The 19411-nt window shown below is 35.9% G+C and overlaps 1 protein-coding gene across 1 annotated transcript in view; it reads right to left on the reverse strand.

The window, feature by feature from the left end:
- Positions 1-13262, reverse strand: part of LOC129223416 (cytochrome P450 3A8-like) — a 138044-nt gene extending 124782 nt beyond the window's left edge. Inside the window, exons 1-2 of the mRNA XM_054858014.1 lie at positions 13172-13262; positions 11705-11801 (exon numbers count right to left, since the gene is read on the reverse strand). Coding sequence (XP_054713989.1) covers positions 11705-11801; positions 13172-13248 — 174 coding nt within the window. The 5' untranslated portion in view covers positions 13249-13262. The remainder of the gene's footprint in view (positions 1-11704; positions 11802-13171) is intronic.
- Positions 13263-19411: the final 6149 nt, after the last annotated feature.

The following is a 19411-nucleotide window of genomic DNA, read 5'->3' on the forward strand; positions in this document are numbered from 1 at the left end:
TGCCCGCCCATGTTATGGACGCACGTTATGATAATTTACTCGTTCATGTTATGATAATCTAATCTTCCATGTTATAATATTTCGCTCGGTAAAATGTTCTTAAAATAGAAAAAAAAATGAATAAAATTTTCGAAAAATCGCTTCGAGGTGCTCCCCCCTTATGCTACGAACTAATTTTGCGCCAAATTACATGAAAATGGGCCGAACGGTCTAAGCACTATACGTGTAACAGACAGATCCAGACATACAGACTTTCAGCTTTATTATTAGTAAAGATAAAGATAAAATAAAGATATTTGTGAAACATTCTTCACCCATCTGGCGATATCTTTTTCATGGGAAAACATGCATTTTGGAAATGTCTTAGATAGCTCAGATCCAGACATACATACTTTCAGCTTTATAATTAGTAAAGATAAAGATAAAATAAAGATATTTGTGAAACATTCTTCACCCATCTGGCGATATCTTTTTCATGGGAAAACATGCATTTTGGAAATGTCTTAGATAGCTCAGATCCAGACACACAGACTTTCAGCTTTATTATTAGTGTTGTTTTGTTGCAAATCTCCGGTGTTTAGCAGCGCTAAACCAGGTCTATGAAATTCGTCACTCTCAAAAAATCCAAACCAACATTGGATCCGCCAAAAGATCCAACCTTGAAAGTCCCAGACAATTCAGTATATGTTTGGGGGTGGCCTGATGATCGGCACATTTCACACAGGTTGGAAAAGTCTTTTTTCCATTGCAATAAGTCAATGATTTTAGATGTCCACTAATGAGCCTAGTGATGGTCGTCTGATCTCGCCTACCACACTTGAGAGATAATGCACCTCCCGGGCACTTCGCCTGGTACCAATTATGGGTAGGAGGGACAGTCCAGGAGGACTTTGCATCTCTTTTAGCCTTAGAAAATAGCTCCAAGTAAGTCAAAGAATCAGGTGTATATAATGGCTCACCAGTCCCTTTTTTAGCCAAGATATCGGCCATCTCGTTACCGTGAACATCAACGTGAGATGGAATCCACTGAAAATGCACCTCTCGAAAAGAAGAAATATGCTCCAGTTTGTTAATAATAGAAACACCAGTACCATCACCCACTTTATGCCAATTAGAGAGGTATTGGATGGAACTTCGGCTATCTGACAGAATCCAAACGGCTGAAGAGCCGGGAGAAGACAAAATTGAACCGAGCCCCTCATCGATAGCAATAAGCTCGCTTCTAAACACTGAGCAACAGTCTGCTGGATTTCTTCTGCTTAATTTTGTTGCACACCCTTGGAATAAAATATAAACACCACTACCAGAGCAGTTACGTTCATCCTTACTACCATCCGTATACATTATAATAGAGTCCTCAGGGATATTGTTTATCACTTCCAAAGCCAATTGTTTCAAATAAGCCGGTGCATCTGATTTCTTGTTCACCTGGAAAGGAAGATCCGTGTGGAAGTAGACTCTGTTTAAACCAATTGAGGGATTAATGCTCTGTTTCAAACTATGCTGAATTACATTTTTTGGGATCAAGTTGTCTGAGTCAGCCAAGCTTAAGGGGCTATTTTTCTTTAATCTTTTATTGTTGGTCCACACCAACAAGAACTCAGACGTTCGATTCTGGGTCCCATAACTGGTGAGCTTTGAGAAATATTTCTCCAAATTAGTTTTTCTCCTAAGGCTGAGAGGTTGCAGATCGGCCTCATATAGTACTATCTCATTTGGGCAACTATTACGAAGTCCTGTAATAATACGAGCCGCACTAAGCTGTACCCTTTCAAGCTTTTGTAAGTTGGTGTTTGAGGCACAGATGTAGACTGGATAGCCGTATTCTAGAATAGGCCTTATTAGGGCCATGTAAGTAGTTCTGAGAGTTTTAGAGTCGGCACCCCAGTCGCGCCCTGAAATATATTTTAAGATCATTAAGCGTTTTTTGCTTTTTTGAATTAAGTGATCGATATGTCTATTGCAAGTAACTTCGCTGTCCAGAACAAAGCCCAAGTATTTAGGGTGCTTTTCCACCGCAAGCGGATGAGCATTCATATAGATTTTTGGCTGATAGTTAAAAAGTCTCCTATTTGTTGTAAAGAAACTAACTGTAGATTTGGAAGGGTTAAAACACAATTTGTGACCCTATGCGAAACCACACACTTCATTGAGTGTAGAGTTGATGCAATGTTCCAGTTTATTGATGTCAGGGCCAGAGTCCCATAGCACTAAATCGTCTGCGAACAACCCCACTTCGCATCTTTTCGAAACCTCCCTCTCAAGTCCAGCTATAAATAATGAGAATAGGGTTGGACTCAGAACAGATCCCTGAGGAACACCTTGAGAAAGCCCAAAGCTCTCCGACAAAGTGTTGTTGAATTTTACCCGGATGAATCTGTTTCTCAAAAAGTCGTAAATCCAGGCCAAGGCCCTCCCATGGATTCCAAAGGACTCAAAGAGTTTAGTTATGAGCTTTTGCTTCCATACCCTATCAAAGGCCTTAGTCAGGTCCAGGAAGGCAGCCACAGTATGATTAGTGGGGGTTTTATTATGGGCATCTCTAATCTTTTGACAGAGATAAAGCACTTGATCTGAGGTGCTATGTCCTGCTCTAAAACCATATTGTTCCTTCGGAAGAAGGTCGTGAGTATTCAGATAAAAATTTAGTCTCTTTAAAATCATTTTTTCCATTACTTTGCAGGTAATACATGTCAAGGAAATGGGCCTATAACTTTCAGGTGAAGAGGCTTCTTTATTAGATTTTCTAATAGGGATAATAATTGCCCTTTTCCAATCTCGGGGGAGCCGCCCCCGACTCCAAGATTCATTCATGATATCCAAAAGTCTTCGTTTCCCCTCATTTCCCAGGTGGATTAACATCTGGCCGTGAATTCCATCAGGTCCAGGCGATTTATCCGCTTCAAGATCTCCAAGCGCCATCTCTAATTCATGTAAAATAAATTCTTTCCTAAAGATTGGATTTCCGAGTTGAGAAGAGCGACAACCATGTACGATTTTGCTAGCCCTTTTCTTTACCGACTTTTCTTCATTTGAAAACTTCAAGATACTCATCTGTTGATAATGGGAGCCTAGCAGATTAGCCGCATGTTTATCATCCTGAGCAATATGTCCATCTTTATCCCTTATCGTATTGCACTTCTCAACCTGTGGCTGTTCTTTACTAATGTTTTTTACTAGTTTCCACAGTTTTGTAACAGGTGATCTTGAATCAAGTTCTGTGCATAAGTCGCTCCATTTTTGTCTCTTAATGAGAACATACGCACACTTAATCTCTGCGTTTACTTTATTTAGATTAGTTCTGGTTAAACTATTGTTGGAATTGACTAAATCGTTATGTAGCTGTTTTCTTTTTTCCAACAGTGGCTGTAATATAGAACAATCGTGAGTGAAGTAGCGCCTAAAGTTCTTAATTTTTCCCTTGTGGATAGATCTCCTAGCAGATTTAGCGATTACTTTTTTCAAGTGATCGCTAGGTTTTCAAGTTTAGTGATCCAATCACTATCGACATTGTTACACAGGGGCTTTGACTTTAGCTCATTGTCAATCAAATTAGCAAAAGAGTCCCAGTCTGCCTTTTTAAAGTTCCAGTGTTTTTGTAAGTTAGTAGTAACAAATGATTTACTGTTAATTTCAATCAGGACAGGGAGATGGTCACTTCCTATACTCTCCAAGACAGTCCACTTGCTTCCAGGATACAGGATAGGACTAATAACAGAAATGTCAAGAGCTTCCAAAGAGTTATAACTATAGGAAGTATGAGTTGTAGAGCCATCATTTAAACAAATAAAGCCACTGTCATCGATCATGTTAATTAATTCTACACCTCTCCGGTTTTGGTCAGTACATCCCCACTCTGGATGTTTAGCGTTGAGGTCTCCAACAAGTATTGAATTCTCATCAAAGAGATTATGTAGATCTGGAGTCAAAGCTTCATTATTTGGTGGATGGTATGCATTATATATGTTGAGAGGTTTACCCCTCCATATAATCCTGATTCCCTGAACTTCCAAGTCAGAGCCATTTGTAATAACCCTACTGACATCGATACTTTGATAAGGGATGTTCCTGACAAGAAAAACTAGGCCTCCACCACCCTTGTCTTTTCTATCATTGCGGTAGATATTATAACCCTTAACCTTGATAGAAGCACTAACATTTAGTTTAGACTCCTGAATGGCAATTATTTGGGCACCGTGAACTTCGGCCAAGCTAAGCACTTGATCCAATTTGGTCCTCGAGGCAGGAGTTGATATGCCATTTATATTTATCTGTATAATTTTTAGAGACGTACATTTCTTTGGAGACTGTAACACACTATTCAATCGAGATCCTCTACCTAAATCTCGATCGCGACCCTTTTTTGACTGCGCGACTTATTATTAGTAAAGATAAAGATAAAATAAAGATATTTGTGAAACATTCTTCACCCATCTGGCGATATCTTTTTCATGGGAAAACATGCATTTTGGAAATGTCTTAGATAGCGCAGATCCAGACATACAGACTTTCAGCTTTATTATTAGTTAAGATAAAGATAAAATAAAGATATTTGTGAAACATTCTTCACCCATCTGACGATATCTTTTTCGTGGGAAAACATGCATTTTGGAAATGTCTTAGATAGCTCAGATCCAGACACACAGTCTTTCAGCTTTATTATTAGTAAAGATAAAGATAAAATAAAGATATTTGAAACATTCTTCACTCATCTGGCGATATCTTTTTCATGGGAAAACATGCATTTTGGAAATGTCTTAGATAGCTTCTAAACGAATCTAGAGGAAAACGGGTGTTTCTCATGTGTTCAAATCGTTTGATTGAAAATATTTTTATCAGAAACATATTGAATCTTTACTAATAATAAAGCTGAAAGTCTCTCTGTCTGGATCTCTGTCTGTCAGGATCTCTGTGACGCGCATAGCGCCAAGATCGTTCAGCCGATTTTCATGAAATTTGGCACAAAGTTAGTTTGTAGCATGAAAGTGTGCACCTCGAAGCGATTTTTCAAAAATTCGATGTGGTTATTTTTTTATTCCAATTTTAATATCAAAATTATCATAAGATGAACGAGTAAATTACGAAATTATCATAACGTGGAACCGTAGCATGGGCACAAGTCAATTGGCGAGATACGAAATTATCATAACGTGGAACCATAACATGGGTACAAGCCAATTGGCGAGAAAATTCTCCATACATTATTTGTATGGTATAAATATACAGGCGAACCGAATGACCTTTTAATTTTCAACTACGGACAAAGCCGTGCGGATACCACTAGTACTGAATAAAATAATATACCCGTGAGCGAGAGAGGTGGGTAAACTTGTTCCATGCCAGTTTTATCAATTCTGTGACACAAGAAAATACGTTACGAAAGAAAAACCCATTCTTGGTATTGTCCGTTTCTCAGCGGTTGAGACTTGGCCACGCCCCCAACACGTGGCATCGGAAGATTCTATATGCGTTTTTTGGGGATGAGGCTTCAGACCAACACTGAGAAAGGTTGCCAGTTGGCCATCGTTATCGCGCTGGAATAAAACGATTGTTCTATAATTTTCTAAGAAATCACCTCCCACCTTCTCTCTCGAAAAAAAAGGTGTGCTACAAAGACAATTGTTCAACTTAAAAGTATTTTAAGATTTGCAGTGTATTTCTATACGTTTCGGGTTAATTTATCATTGATTTTGCGAAGGAAATCCTAAACTTTCTGCTTTTCACGCTAGGTAAACATTTTCTGAAAACACGGTGAACAGCAGGTGAAACTGCTTTTGCAATATTTCGAACTGTTTTACTTCGAATATAATGAAGAATTAATACATTTTCTAATTGTGTTTGTTATTACTTTGCGAATACGAGCCATTTTTAAAATAATGCGTAGATTTGTGAAGTGAACAAGCAAAAATTAATGCCAAAAGATTTTTTAACTATCACCGCATTGAAAAAATAATAATTAAAAAAAAAAAGGGAAAACGACAGACGATCACTTTAATTTCGAATTTTTCTGAAAATATTTCTCTGTCACCTCATTTTTGGCCCATTTCAAACAGTCAATATTTTGGAAAAAATGTTGGGTTGATGTAATCATGTAGAGACAGTATGAAAACCTATTGAACTACTATTTCAATTCCTAGGCACTTCATTTTTAACCACACACATTTAAAGCGTACGAACAATTTTGGAAGCCTGAGTAGGTAAGTTGCACTCTGTGTGACACATTTCAATACTTTAATACTATTTCTTTTTTTTTTTTTCAATATGGCTTTTATTCTTCAGAAATGAAAAAAGGAACAAAACAAAAATGAAAGCTTTTCACATGCCTATATGGTTATCTACAGAATAATTGAATAAGTGCCTGAAGCAACGTTTTATGTTACTCTTTCAACCTATTTATTTTTGTAAATACGAAAAAATATATATATGTTTTTTTTTTTTCAAGTTTTTTCGATTACTCTAAAAGTAATTCAGTTCTTCCATTACTTTTACGGAACAGCGTTACGTGTGGGGATCATAAAATAGGCAAAAATTCGTCTCCCATATTCTAATACAGCTCCGAAGAAGGGCGGATACAAGGGAAGGGCGATGGGGGCGATCGCCCCCTCCCTTAGTCGAGATGCAGAACACTTCCACGGCATATTTTTGACACTGAAGTTGAAAACTGTTTTAGCCTATCTTCAATAGTTTGATGAAGCTCTTGCTGTCTGGAAAATGAAATTGTAGCACATATCTTAACACTTTAGTGATAGGGATTCGAACTTTGTATAGGAAGTATTTTAAAGTTCCAAAAACTCAATTTTAGACGATTTTAGATGATATTGAATAGGGTTATAGGGTTTAAGTTCACTTCTCAGGGAAAGTTTCGGAAATTGAAGTCCCACCGCCCAAAAAAAGAGAAACTATTTTGGTACACTCCTCCGCAATTTTGTAGAAAAGGAAGTCCCCCCCCCCTCCCAAATTAAATAAAATGAGACGATCTTTCATGGTGTTTGGAAGGGGGGGGCGGAGGTTTGCGAATTTATAAAAGGGTAAGGGTGTGAAATCAATCGCCCCCTCCTTGAATAGTTTCTGGATCCATCCTTGGCTCTGAATGTAAAATGCGCAATTTTTAGCCAGAAACGTTGCTATAATCAACCTATTCAGTTGTCCAACATATCGCACATTGGCAAAGAAACTGACTCAACCAAAAAAAAAAAAAAACAGCAATGGAGAATATTAAGGTTTGACGCAATAGTAGTTGTAAGCGATTTAGTCTCAAATATTATAATATGCGCAATCCACTTATTATATGATGTTTATTAATTAGTTTTTGAAGTATAGATACATAATGCATACTTTAAGCTCGAAAAATATTCTTCCAAATTATGAAATTTTAATGATGTGTCATTATTGGTGAAATCGTTTCTACGCCCCTTCCCCCGCACCATTCAGGTGAGCTAACTTTGCGGTTTTTGTGTCGAGAAAGAGCATTAAATTTAGATTTTAAATCAATAGCCGGTACGGTTTTCCCAGATTTTGAATTGTTTCACTTTCCTTGCCGGGGTGTTATATGATTCTTTGTTAAAAACATACATGACATTAAAAAAAAATTGTGATTAGCGCTATCCAAGGGGAGGAGGCGAGCTGGTCTTTTCCCTTAAAACAATTGTTAGTGCGATTTTGGTGACTTAGAGCAAACCTAAGGAGTCGTTCACAAATGATGTCACGCTTGAAAGGGGTAGGGAGGGAGGGTTCGGAGTTCATGAACTTCTGACAGTTAGTCTCAAGGGGTAAGGAGGGGATTACAGAAATGTGACTTCACGTATTTTAGTCCAAATAAAAGCGTTCGTTATAGCAATATGTTCATTGAACATTGCGTGAGATGTGACGAGGGGAGAGGGTAAGGTGAAGTGTAATATCCTTTATGGACAATCCGTGTGGACGTTATAACTAAGTGTTATAACTAACTTCGTTTCTGATCCCCCCCACCCCCAGAAACGAAGTTGGTTACCTCCCCACACCCCCCGCGGTGGAAAATATTCGCCCTGGGGATAGTCGTCATCTCCCGATGAACCTATAATTTTAAAACAGTATTCCAACCAAAGTCACTTTTTATAACGCACCGAAAATTATTATAACTATATTTCCAAACATAACCATATTTCTAAACATTAACATCCATCCAATACTTAGAGAAATAACCTTGATTTTAATAGTCAATTGTATTAATATATTTCAGATTGATTTTTTATTGTTTTCTCATTTACTTTTATTTCTCACATATAAATCCTTTCTGGAACAATTGGCCAGTCCCCGCCTTTGGTTCAACCATGTTTTTTTAGGGGGGAGGGGGGGGGGCAACTTTTGTTCAAATTATGTTTTCAGCATTTTTTAAAAATAACTGCTACTGTAGATCTACTGACTGTATATCCACTCTATATGATCTGAAATTTTGTACAATCCATACTGGGGCATCAAAGACCAAACCCCTAAGAGCTGCTGAGTCACCTCCCCCCCTGAATAAAAGAGAGAGGGAGTAGGAGAGAGATACTAAGTCTTCAAAAAGAACCTAATCCTTAAGCATTTCAATGCCACAGTCTGTGTGGCAATGAAATTTTCCTGCCCCCCTCCCCCTTTTTTTTCATCAGCGCACTTGCAATTTCGAATATAGGACGTTAGTGCTTAAAAGAATACTGTTCAAAATTCAGAAAGTCTATCCTTAATAGAAATGTTTCATTCGGAAAACAAAATAGCTCACTTTTTTTTTTGTAAATACAATATTCATAGTTCTGAAATTTTCAGTTTAAAAAGTACAGATTCCCCGTAGACAACAATTACGCGAAGCTAGAAAAGAAAGGAAAGAACACAAAGACATTTTCGCAAATTTAAATGCCCGCCAAAGTTAGGGTTGTCTCAATTGCAAGCGGTAGCGATCACCCCCGCGTTAAAATTAGCTCTGCTTTCGGGAAGGCGTTTCGAAGTGTCTTCTCCTCATGAATGCACAATATTCATGAACTTTTCTTATTTTTCTATTCATTTCTTATTTCAATTTTGTTTTAAGCAGGGCCGACGAGAGATCATGTCAGCCTAGTTAGAAACTAGGGGCTCTGAGTTGGAACCTTAGAGCAGGAATTAGTGTATGGAGGAAGTGAATCCCATCCTTTGCTTAGCAAAAGCTGAGACTAAACATCCCAAGTCATGTGAATCAACAACGACGAATAATTGGCACGTTTTGCGAGAGACTAGCGAAAGAAGCCCGATTTCTTCCAATGCCTTGCTTTAAAAGCTATCACGTGACTTGGGATCTTCGCTTCACGAATGAAAGTCTTCACTCCCTCCTTTTTATCTCTTCACAATGGTTGGGACAGTAAAAGTCTTGTTTTATTAGGGCGGCGTTTCTTAATTTCTTTGATCTGTGGAATCCTTTTTTAACCCATTTTTTTCACGGAACCTCTAGTGTATCTTCAGTAGCACACTAATTTAAATGCAGCATTAAACGAGCTGATGTGTGCATCATATGACTTTCTTTTACTCCAATTTAGTGTCATTTCCCCATCGATGGCAATTTTAATGTGATTCAATTGTTTTCTCTCTAAATATCACCAACAGTGGACAAATTGAAACCAAAATTTAAAAAAAAAATCGCCAAATTTGTCGCGACCAAAAGACTGGCGATATATCGCCTAGTGTCCGACAAATAATAACACAGCTTCAGTTTACATCGAAATTAACAATGATTTCCCCATACAAAGAGGCAAGAAAACCCCTTAGAAACATCCGAAGGCAATCAAAACGGAAGGTGCACAACTAGACCCCACTAGGAGTCTACGTACCAAATTTCAACTTTCTAGGACATACTGATTTTGAGTTATGCGAGATACATACACACATACGCACTACGCGCATACATACATGCATACGGACGTCACGAGAAAATTCGTTGTTATTAACTCGGGGGTCGTCAAAATCGATATTTCGGTTGTCTGTACGTTCCTAGGCATATATCCACGTGTGATCGGGTGGAAAAAAACTCAACATTCATTCGGGGGTGAGAAAAATTGAAATTAAGAACGATTTTTGAGTGAAAATTTTTTCGCTAATACAATACTTCCTTTTTTGTAAAAGGAAGTAAAAACGGCTTACTTGCAATAAGAACGAAAAATATTCCAAATAATGCTTATTGCAAAATTTTAATAACACAATTTCTAAAATTTTTTAATTAAATGTCATTTTGATAAAAAAATATCGTTTTCTTGCACCTGTACTAAACATAGTCATAGGTCACGACAGTCACATCGACAATGCAATTGAGTTTGTAATGTAAAAATTCATTTTGTTGCTTTCTCTGCTGCTTATTCGGAAAATACCGATTTGATTCTTCACTCAGAACTGATTTCAATCAAATTTTTAACCGACTTCAAAAAGGAGGCGGTTATCAGTTCATACCGTATGTAGGTTTTTTTTTTTTTTTTTTTTTTTTTTTTTTGTCCACTCATGGCGTCTCACCTAGTGAACCGATTTTGATGATTCTTTTTTTAATGGATAGGGAATGGCTCAACTTAGGTCCCATTACTTTGTTTGACCATATTTGTTCTTTAGAAAAAAAGTTATGGGCAAAAAACAGTAAATTTTATGCAATTAAAATGATATTGTAGCGAAGTTCGCACTATTCATCCGTGGATAACGGTGGCTCAGTGGTAGAATTCTCGCTTCCCACATGAGCGACCCGGGTTCAAATCCCGACTAGGACAAAGTGAATTTTACTAAAATTTCGTTTCTACTGTTTCCCGTATTTTCTCGAATGTTCTATTAATTTCTGTATCTTTCCAAGTCTGGAAAGTTCCAGCACTTTCTCAAGTATTCGCTTCATTTGGCTTTCACATTGTCTTCGCTATCTTCATCTACGCGACAATATGAAACTCATTGTTATAAAAGTTTGGTGCCATATAACAGTAACATTAATAGTAATTGTAATGATAATTTTGAAAAAAGGCTTTTCTAAAGCAATACAGTGATATAGAACCGAACTTCTTACTAAGTAACTTCTTACTTTTACTGAAATATCTACATTTACACTAAAAAGAATGAAATAAAAAAATTTTGAAAAAAAAAAAATAGAACCGACTTCAAAATTGCTCTAAAAAGTGAAAAATAATTTTATTCTTTAAACACCATCGATAATACTTTTAAACATAATTTTTGAAGTTGGCGCAAAAACAAAACGTAAAATCCATTGTAACCATGCTTCGTTCATATTTTTATCAAAAAATCATCCAAAGTTAGGAACGAAACATTTATATCGCTACTTAAATATGCTGTCATCAATGCGTAATGCATGTGGTAGTGAAGAAACTGGACCTGGTAAAATTTATACTTGTAGTTGAGTTATGGCTGTGAATGATTTTATCGATCATTTTTGCGCCAACTTCAAAAATTATGTTTAAAAGTATTATCGATGGTGTTTAAGGAATAAAATTATTTTTCACTTTTTAGAGCAATTTTGAAGTCGGTTCTATTTTTTTTTTTTTTCAAAATTTTTTTATTAAGTGAGCATTTTTATTTAGAAAACCTTAGAGTGATCGTCGTGGGACCCTGGGGTTCCGCGGAACGCAATTTAAGAAACGCTGTATTAGGGGGATGAGTCCTCCTGACGACAAAATAAACAAGGGGCGCGTCTTGACCCTCGACGGCCCTAGTCAGAAAAGAATTTTAAAAAAAGTTTTACTTTTGTAAACAGCGGCAGTAGAGATCCCAGTAGTGGAAGAGGCGTGTCACAAATAAGTCCCTTTTCTTTCCAATATTTATGTCTTCTTATCGAGTTCCTGGGTTAAATAAATAAAAAAAAAACTGCTTAGAATACAAAGAAAAACTATTCACAAAATAATCCTTTTGCTTGAATAAACAAAATTATTTTCCAAGAATTTTTATCTACCTAAATAACTAGTGCTGAGTAAATTTTACCACGCATTTATGGTAATTATTTTACGGCATTATGTTTTGTCGCTTTATCTTTCGTTACTTCTTACATTAAAACACTTTTGCAAAAGTTGAGGCGAGAACTTCTCTAATAATCAAAATTTGGTTTTTAATGCAAAAATTTAATTTCAATGATGCGCATTTTTTAAAAACCTACCTAATACTTGTTCTAGAAATTCAGCTGAAGACTTCGCGAGTATCTTAATAATTATTTGGAATGCTAATTAAGACTAGTATTTTCTTATTCTTAGACGGGAATTTAATAACTTTTTTTTAACAGAAAATAGAGAAAATAATCATTAAACGTAGACAAATTACGATTTAGATCGATTCACAAAATATTTTAGATTTAACTACGCCTTGATTTTCAATCTTCTTCTTAAAATAATTGAAGTATAAATCTACACTTTTTGCCCCTAACTTCAACAGCAATCTTTTTTTTAAATTTCTCTTTTTTAAAATGTTTTATATCCTACTCAATCTTGACCTTATAAATTAGTTCTTTGTTTATTCATCAAGGTTTATTGCTCAACTTCAATAAAAGTTACTTAAATGTACTGGTTTTTAGTTGTTTAATGTACGGCAAAAAAAAGGGAAAATATTTTCTCTGAAAATAGGATAGCACACTTCTTGATATAACGAACTATCTTACGGCAAACATATGCCAAGAATGTTTTAAAATTTGTGCAGGGAAAAGAAACAAAATAATGAAGTTAATGGTAACAGTTTTATTCTTATTTGTCGACTACATTTTGAATTATTTGTTGTATTTCTTTTAGTAAGAATAATTACATTTCCAGCTCACACAAGTTTTTTTTTTTTAATTTATTTCAATTAACTGAAATGTTTTCTTACCTTTTACAAAATAAGTTATTAAGTAAAATAAAAAAGAACAACGTTTAAAAGCACAAAACTGCAGACTACTGCATGCAAGCATTTGTACATTTGGTGCATACATTTTGTTTTTGTCGGCTGTCTTTTCATGCCGTAGCTCACCTATAATGCATTGATAAGGGGACTCCTTGTAACCCCAAAACAAGTATGCGCAACAAATCTGCGATTTTGCGCAATTAAACGTCAATATTTCTTATTTTACTTTCCAAGCAAAGATGTATTAATACAACTTTAAGTTATTCAGTATTACGCATTGAAATTATGCAAGATCAAAACAGCTAAAGTGAGAAAAAGTAAAAAATTAAAAAAAAAAACTGCTTACCAACAAAGAAAGAACAACGTGCTGACTATAAAGGAGAAAGATACCGTTAAAATTTTCAAGACAAGTTCAACTTCCATTTGTCTATTGGTTAAAAACTACAATAGCAACTAAATAAATTCGTGATCGAAGAAAAAAGCGCAAGAGCTGCCTCCAGGAAATAATTATTTTCCACTTTATAATTCACTTGATATAAGCACGTAACAGAAGGTCGTAAAATGTGAATGCAAATGGTTACTTCATTGCCAACAATTTTCTTGAAATAATTCGGTACTTTAGAATTATATCCGTTTCAATGGATTGTGGAGGGCAGTGAGGAAAAGTATGATACTCGTGTTTAAAACATGTGCAGTGGAAGCTCATGAAGCTGGATCATATACGTAAAAATATCGAGAGAAAATATTTAAAAAGTTGAATTTGTTCATCGCAATCGAGGATTTTAGTTTTGATATATATATATATATATATATATATATATATATATATATATATATATATTTTTACTATTCACCTTTTTTTATCCTCATTTTGAATTTTTTATGCTCTATAGCTGCGGTTGTCTGCCATCGATCCTCGGAAAACTTCCACCGGCCATCAGATTTTTACCTGTTGGCGCAAAAATAAATAGCATTCCAGCACACAACATCCAGCATCCATTCATTTGAATTTTGACATCTTGAATTCAAATTATGGTTGCGATAGATCTGAAGTTTCAAACTGATTTTAATATTTTATTTTTGTTATCCACAACTTTAGGATCTAAAATTCATTTTTTATTTTTTAAGGTTTGCGACGCTGAATGTCAGGCAATTTTTGAAACTAGATTGAATTTTAAATTATTTTTATGTTATTCCGCGAGGGTTTTTTTTTTTCATAGTTTTATTTATAAAGATAAAAGAAAAATAATTGCTTTCCTTTACCTATACATTAGGGTGGAGTGCAAAAAATGAAATGGAGAAATATGTAACGCTTATAGGTGGGAAAGTTGTCTCTTACGAAGCCTTTTTATCATTCATAATTTCAGCTAAATAAAACAATGCCTTAAACTGTCCATTTGAATTTCAATTTTAAGTATTTTGCCTGGTTTTTCACCAAACTGGCGAAAATGAAATGATACAATATAATTACCTCTCATTTCAAACAATGAATGGTTGAAATTAAACTCTAGAGAAATAAATACTTAATATATGGTTACACGAAATACACCGCCATCTCAGTCATTCCAGCCGAGGACTGCAGTTTCGTGCTTATTAGCACTCATCAGCCCGGCACAGGAAGTGACTGAGTTGGATGTGGAAAACCTCTTAAGGAAGCCAAAAGTGCCAAACAAACTGGTAGCTAATATATAATTAGTACTGACCAGACGAGTGACCGACGCAATTGCTCGGTTCAACTCGAAGATTGAATGCAAGGCGTGGTATTTTCACTATCCTCAAGAGGTTTTCCACCTCCAGCTCCGTCACTTCCTATGCCGGGCTGATGAGTGCTAATAAGCACGAAACTGCAGTCCTCGGCTGGAATGATTGAGCTGGCGGTGTATTTCATGTATTTCTGCCTTAGCCCTGGCTATAGGGCGGTAACTTACTGAAAATAATGTATAGTTAGTTGAATAACCTAGGCAATTGCGAATTGGCCTTCAACTGTGCATTAAGCGTGCACATCGCGCATTCTCTACCGTTCTGACTTATCCTTTCTTTGCGTTCACTGTTTTCAACTGCGTTCTTTGTTTTAGTTGCCTCTCTGTCTTTTTTAAAGTATCCTATTTAGTTCGAATTATTTCAAACTATTGAATTATAACTTCAAATTTAAATGAAAACCCTGTTTTTACGTATTAACAACTTGAAAGGGGGAAAAAAGCAATTATAAGTGAAGAATTTTTTTCATAATGAGATCATCGTCAATTTTCATAAAGGCAACTGATTTCCAGTCAAATACACTGGTGGACAAAATTAAGAGATGAAAGACAATTTCCCAAATATATCTCAAGAAATACTGGATAAAAATGAATGAAATTTGATATGGATATAACTTACAGTATGACAATAATGTATGCAGAGCAAAAATTAAAATCCCATTCATTGGCAGCAGTTATTGCCTACAGTCCAATGTGGACTAATCTTCATGATAAAAGATGGCAACGAAGTGAGGCTCGTATGGTGTGTAGCCGCCTCTAGTATGGTGTGTGGTCACCTCTGACAGATAGACAGCACGCACAACGAGTATGCATGCTGTTAATAAAAGAGTTAAGGAGTGCTTGTGAAATACTCTCCCACTCTTCCGCCAAAGTAGTTTTTTACTCCGAATTGGTTCTGAGCGGGGGTTGGCGTATCGCAGTAGTCCTCCCAGGAGTATCCCAAGCATGTTCAATGGGTTTAAGGGCAGGAGATTTGACTGGTCAATCCATTCTTGGAATATCTTCTCTTTCCAGATACTCCTCAAACAAAACAGCTCTATGTGGTCAGCATTGTCGTCCATTAAAACGAGTTCAGGGCCAACAGCACCCCTGAAAAGATCCACATAGGGTTGCAGGATCTCCTACCTGTACCTCTGGGCATTAACGTAACAAGTGTCAAACACATGGAGTGGTGTGCGGATCTTGCATGATCCCTGCACAAACCATCACTTCTCCACCAGCATAATGGTCCTTTTCCATGATGCTACTGGGATGGTATCGAGTCTCAGGTTCCCTCCACGTGAATATTCGCCGATAATCAGGTTGTAGACTGAATCTGGACTCATCTGTGAAAGGAACATTATTCCATTGGAGCTGTATCCAGTGTTGGTGCTGCCTGCATCACTATACACGCTCTCTTTTCTGGGAGTGAGTGAGTGGGATGCAAATGGCGGGCTTCCTGGCAGGTAACCCTCTTTCTCCGAGCCTTCTGGCAACTGTCTTCATTGAAACTGATGCTCCTGTGGTAGTAGCGACTTCCCCAGACAGTTGTGTCGCTGTATACGTCCTCTAGCGCTTGGTTGTAAGAAACAAATACTGGTCTTCATTGGGCGTTGTTGCTCTTGGACGACCTTGTCCTGGTCTTCTGAACAATGTCCCACTGTTTTTAAACTGACTGCACAAAGTCGAAACAACGCTTGGAGTTAGGTTACTTTGGCACCCAATGCCAAAGTAACCTGAGCTTGGAACTGTCCTGCCTCAAGTCTACCCACAATTCTCCACCTCATACCTTCGTCTAAACGATGATGTTTACTCATTTCACCTAAAAATTAACAAAAAACAACAAGATTATTCAAGAAACACAATACACATCGCTACTGTGTTGTCGAGTGGAAGGAGCTGAGCAGCCGGCTGCAGACTTTTATAGTTCCTGCTGCCTTAGCAACGCCCACAAGAAGACGAAAACTCATCTCAGCGACACCAGGACCATAGTGCCATTATATGGCAACCAACTGTCTAGGTTTTATGTGATAGTTTCCTAATGTGTGAAAATGCCTTCCATCTCTTAATTTTGTCTACCATACTGCATTCAAAGTTCCTGCAGAAACCTTGAATTCTTGAACATAGTTATCAAGTTTAGCTATTTTTTCTCTTTTAAAGCTCTTGAAATGATGAGGCTTTTGTTAGTCAGCAATGACAATAGAAGATTTTCTTGATATGACTACATTTTATTATACTGTAAAAATATTCACTTCCAATCCGACGTGATGTGTAGATTTGAATATGATATAGTATATTACGTATTATGTATTATTAGAGTACATATTCTGTTGAAAAGTTTACGTTCTCTGATGGCAGGGTTGTTTGGTTTAAACCACGTTGGTTTAAACCCCGGTTGAAACAAAGTTGTTTTTTTTAATGAAAAACCGTGTAGTTTATTTATCTATTTCTTGAAAAACTTTTCCCCCAAATGTTTTCATAAATTTTACATGTTACTGCAAAGAGTAAAATCTAATCAATGACAAGTAACCATCAAAGTCTTAGCGATAAATTACAGATTTATAAATTTAGAAACTTGAAAAGAGGCAACTTTTCCCCATAGACCATACATATTTCTCAACTTCGATTTTTTTCAACTGTAAATAAATGATTGAGAAAATTTCACAACTAAATTAGTTAGTCGTCTTTTTAATATGAACTAGTTTTCTCTATACATTAAAAAAATTAGCGTCAAAGAAATTGTAAAATTCTCTCAGTGGCCTGCGCCTAGAAGACCATATAGCAACTAGAGCCTTATTGAAATTTCGTACAAAATTATTTGGAACCCCGGGGGTTTACACCTGGTTAATTTTAAACCTCAAATTAGTTTTTTTTTTAAATTATTTTAAGCTAAAGTTTCACATAAATTGCTTATTGAAGGGATGAAAAATTTCCCACACCCATCAACATCCCAACCCATCCTATGTGGCTCGAAAGAGCTTTTTTTGGATCAAATTCGCAACTCCAGCGCTAGAATACGCTACCTTGCGGTGATTTAGAAAACTGCCGAAAAAACTAAAACATTGCCACATTGTGTTCCACGTGTGTCTGTTGACGTAAACACAGGCAGTTTGTTCTGAGTATTTATTAACGCAATCTATGTATCTTAGATTGCTACAGAAATTGTTCCGTCCCTTAGTAGTATTCTCGAGCTTCTCAAAATAATGTTAGTTTTCCTTATTTCCTTCTAAAACGTGAGTTGATTGAGAAATGGTGAAAGCGTTCACAAGAAACTCTGGATTAACAAACTTGGATAACGTTATATCAGGTAAAATTTTTTATTGTTTTGTGTGAATTTGTAAGAGTATGGGTTTTTTTTTTATCTTAAATTAATTTAACTAACCATATTTTACAGCAGCATTTAGTTGGAATGGACAGTATGCAAAATATTTTCTTGAATGTATTATCGTAGAACAAAATGAAAAATGTTCAACCGAGAAAGAATTTATTTTATTGCTTTTATTCTCAGCTGAAAGGTTTCGCCAAATTTGTTTAGGGTTATAGTTTTAGTATTGTGAGAGATAAGTAACCTTGGCGAGATTCCGCATTTTAGTTAAACCATTTTTATTTTTTATCATGAGTGGAATAAAATGGTAGAAAGATTACAGAATTCGATAAATAAAAAGAAATAATGGTAGATCAATTAAAAAGAAAACTACCACCATATATCCGTGAGAATTTTGTTGATGATTTGCATAGCATGACAGAATTAAATCATAATTCAGAAATTAGAATTATACGAAACAGAAGAATTTTTAATTAACCGATTTGGCAATTTGAGAAAAATAACTCAGCTACAAATGCAAAACAATTAGCGCTAGCCAAGCAAGGCAAAGAATTATCATCTTCTTCTTTTGATAATAATTCGTAATGTCATATAATTAAATTATCTAGCATTAATTGTTATTCTTGTCAGTCTTATGGCCACAATAAAAATGTATTTCCATCAAAAATTGATAAATATCGAATTCAACATCGTGGAAATGGCTGCTTAGAACTACGAACTGCATAATTTGCTTTAATATTTGACGTTTAGTAATGCTTCTTGAATTCTCATTTCTTTCTACGTGAGCCAGAATATCAACAAGACTTTGAAAATTAATTTAAAAAGAATAAAGCGAAAAAATCATGCATACGAACAAAATTTACTAGGCTTATTAGCATTTTCTTCGTTACCATGTGCGTTTGTTTTACCTTTTTCGTCCGCCATTAGAAAGTGGCTACAGTGCCCCCTATAGTTCGTTGGAGTTGCGAATATAATTTATTACAAGTTTCTCAATTAATTTGAACAGCAGATATAAGAATTTCTACTTTAGCAGAAGTCCTAGGCTCAACTATATTCAAGCCCGGAGCTATAGAGTAAAATATCACTAGTGACTACGAATTTGAAAAAGATTTTTGAAGTGTACAAAACGGCCGTTCAGGAGACCCTTTAGCTGTGAAATTTGGTACAACTTAGTTTAGATCCTGGGGAATTGTGCTCTTTGAAGCGTTTCTTAAAAAAAAAAAAAAAAAAAGATTACTTATTTTTATCAAGTTCTTTTTTCGGAATTAAATGAACCCTTTACTGAAACTCGATTTTCTATGGGAAAGGGAGCGCGATTTTTATTTTGTTCGAATCAAAACTTAAAGTGTATTTTAATTTGATTCTTCTTTACAGGCGTTTTAAATCTTCGCGAATCAAATAAGATTGTGAAGCAATCCTTGGGGGTTGGTGAGTGGCAGCGGGTGGGGGACGTCTCCTAATTGTTAAAAAGAAAACCACCGGTCGCAAAATGTTTTCACTAATTTTAATGGTCCGTGAGTCTAAA

This window comes from Uloborus diversus, chromosome 5 (genome assembly GCF_026930045.1).
Source record: "Uloborus diversus isolate 005 chromosome 5, Udiv.v.3.1, whole genome shotgun sequence".
Classification (NCBI taxonomy): domain Eukaryota; kingdom Metazoa; phylum Arthropoda; class Arachnida; order Araneae; family Uloboridae; genus Uloborus; species Uloborus diversus.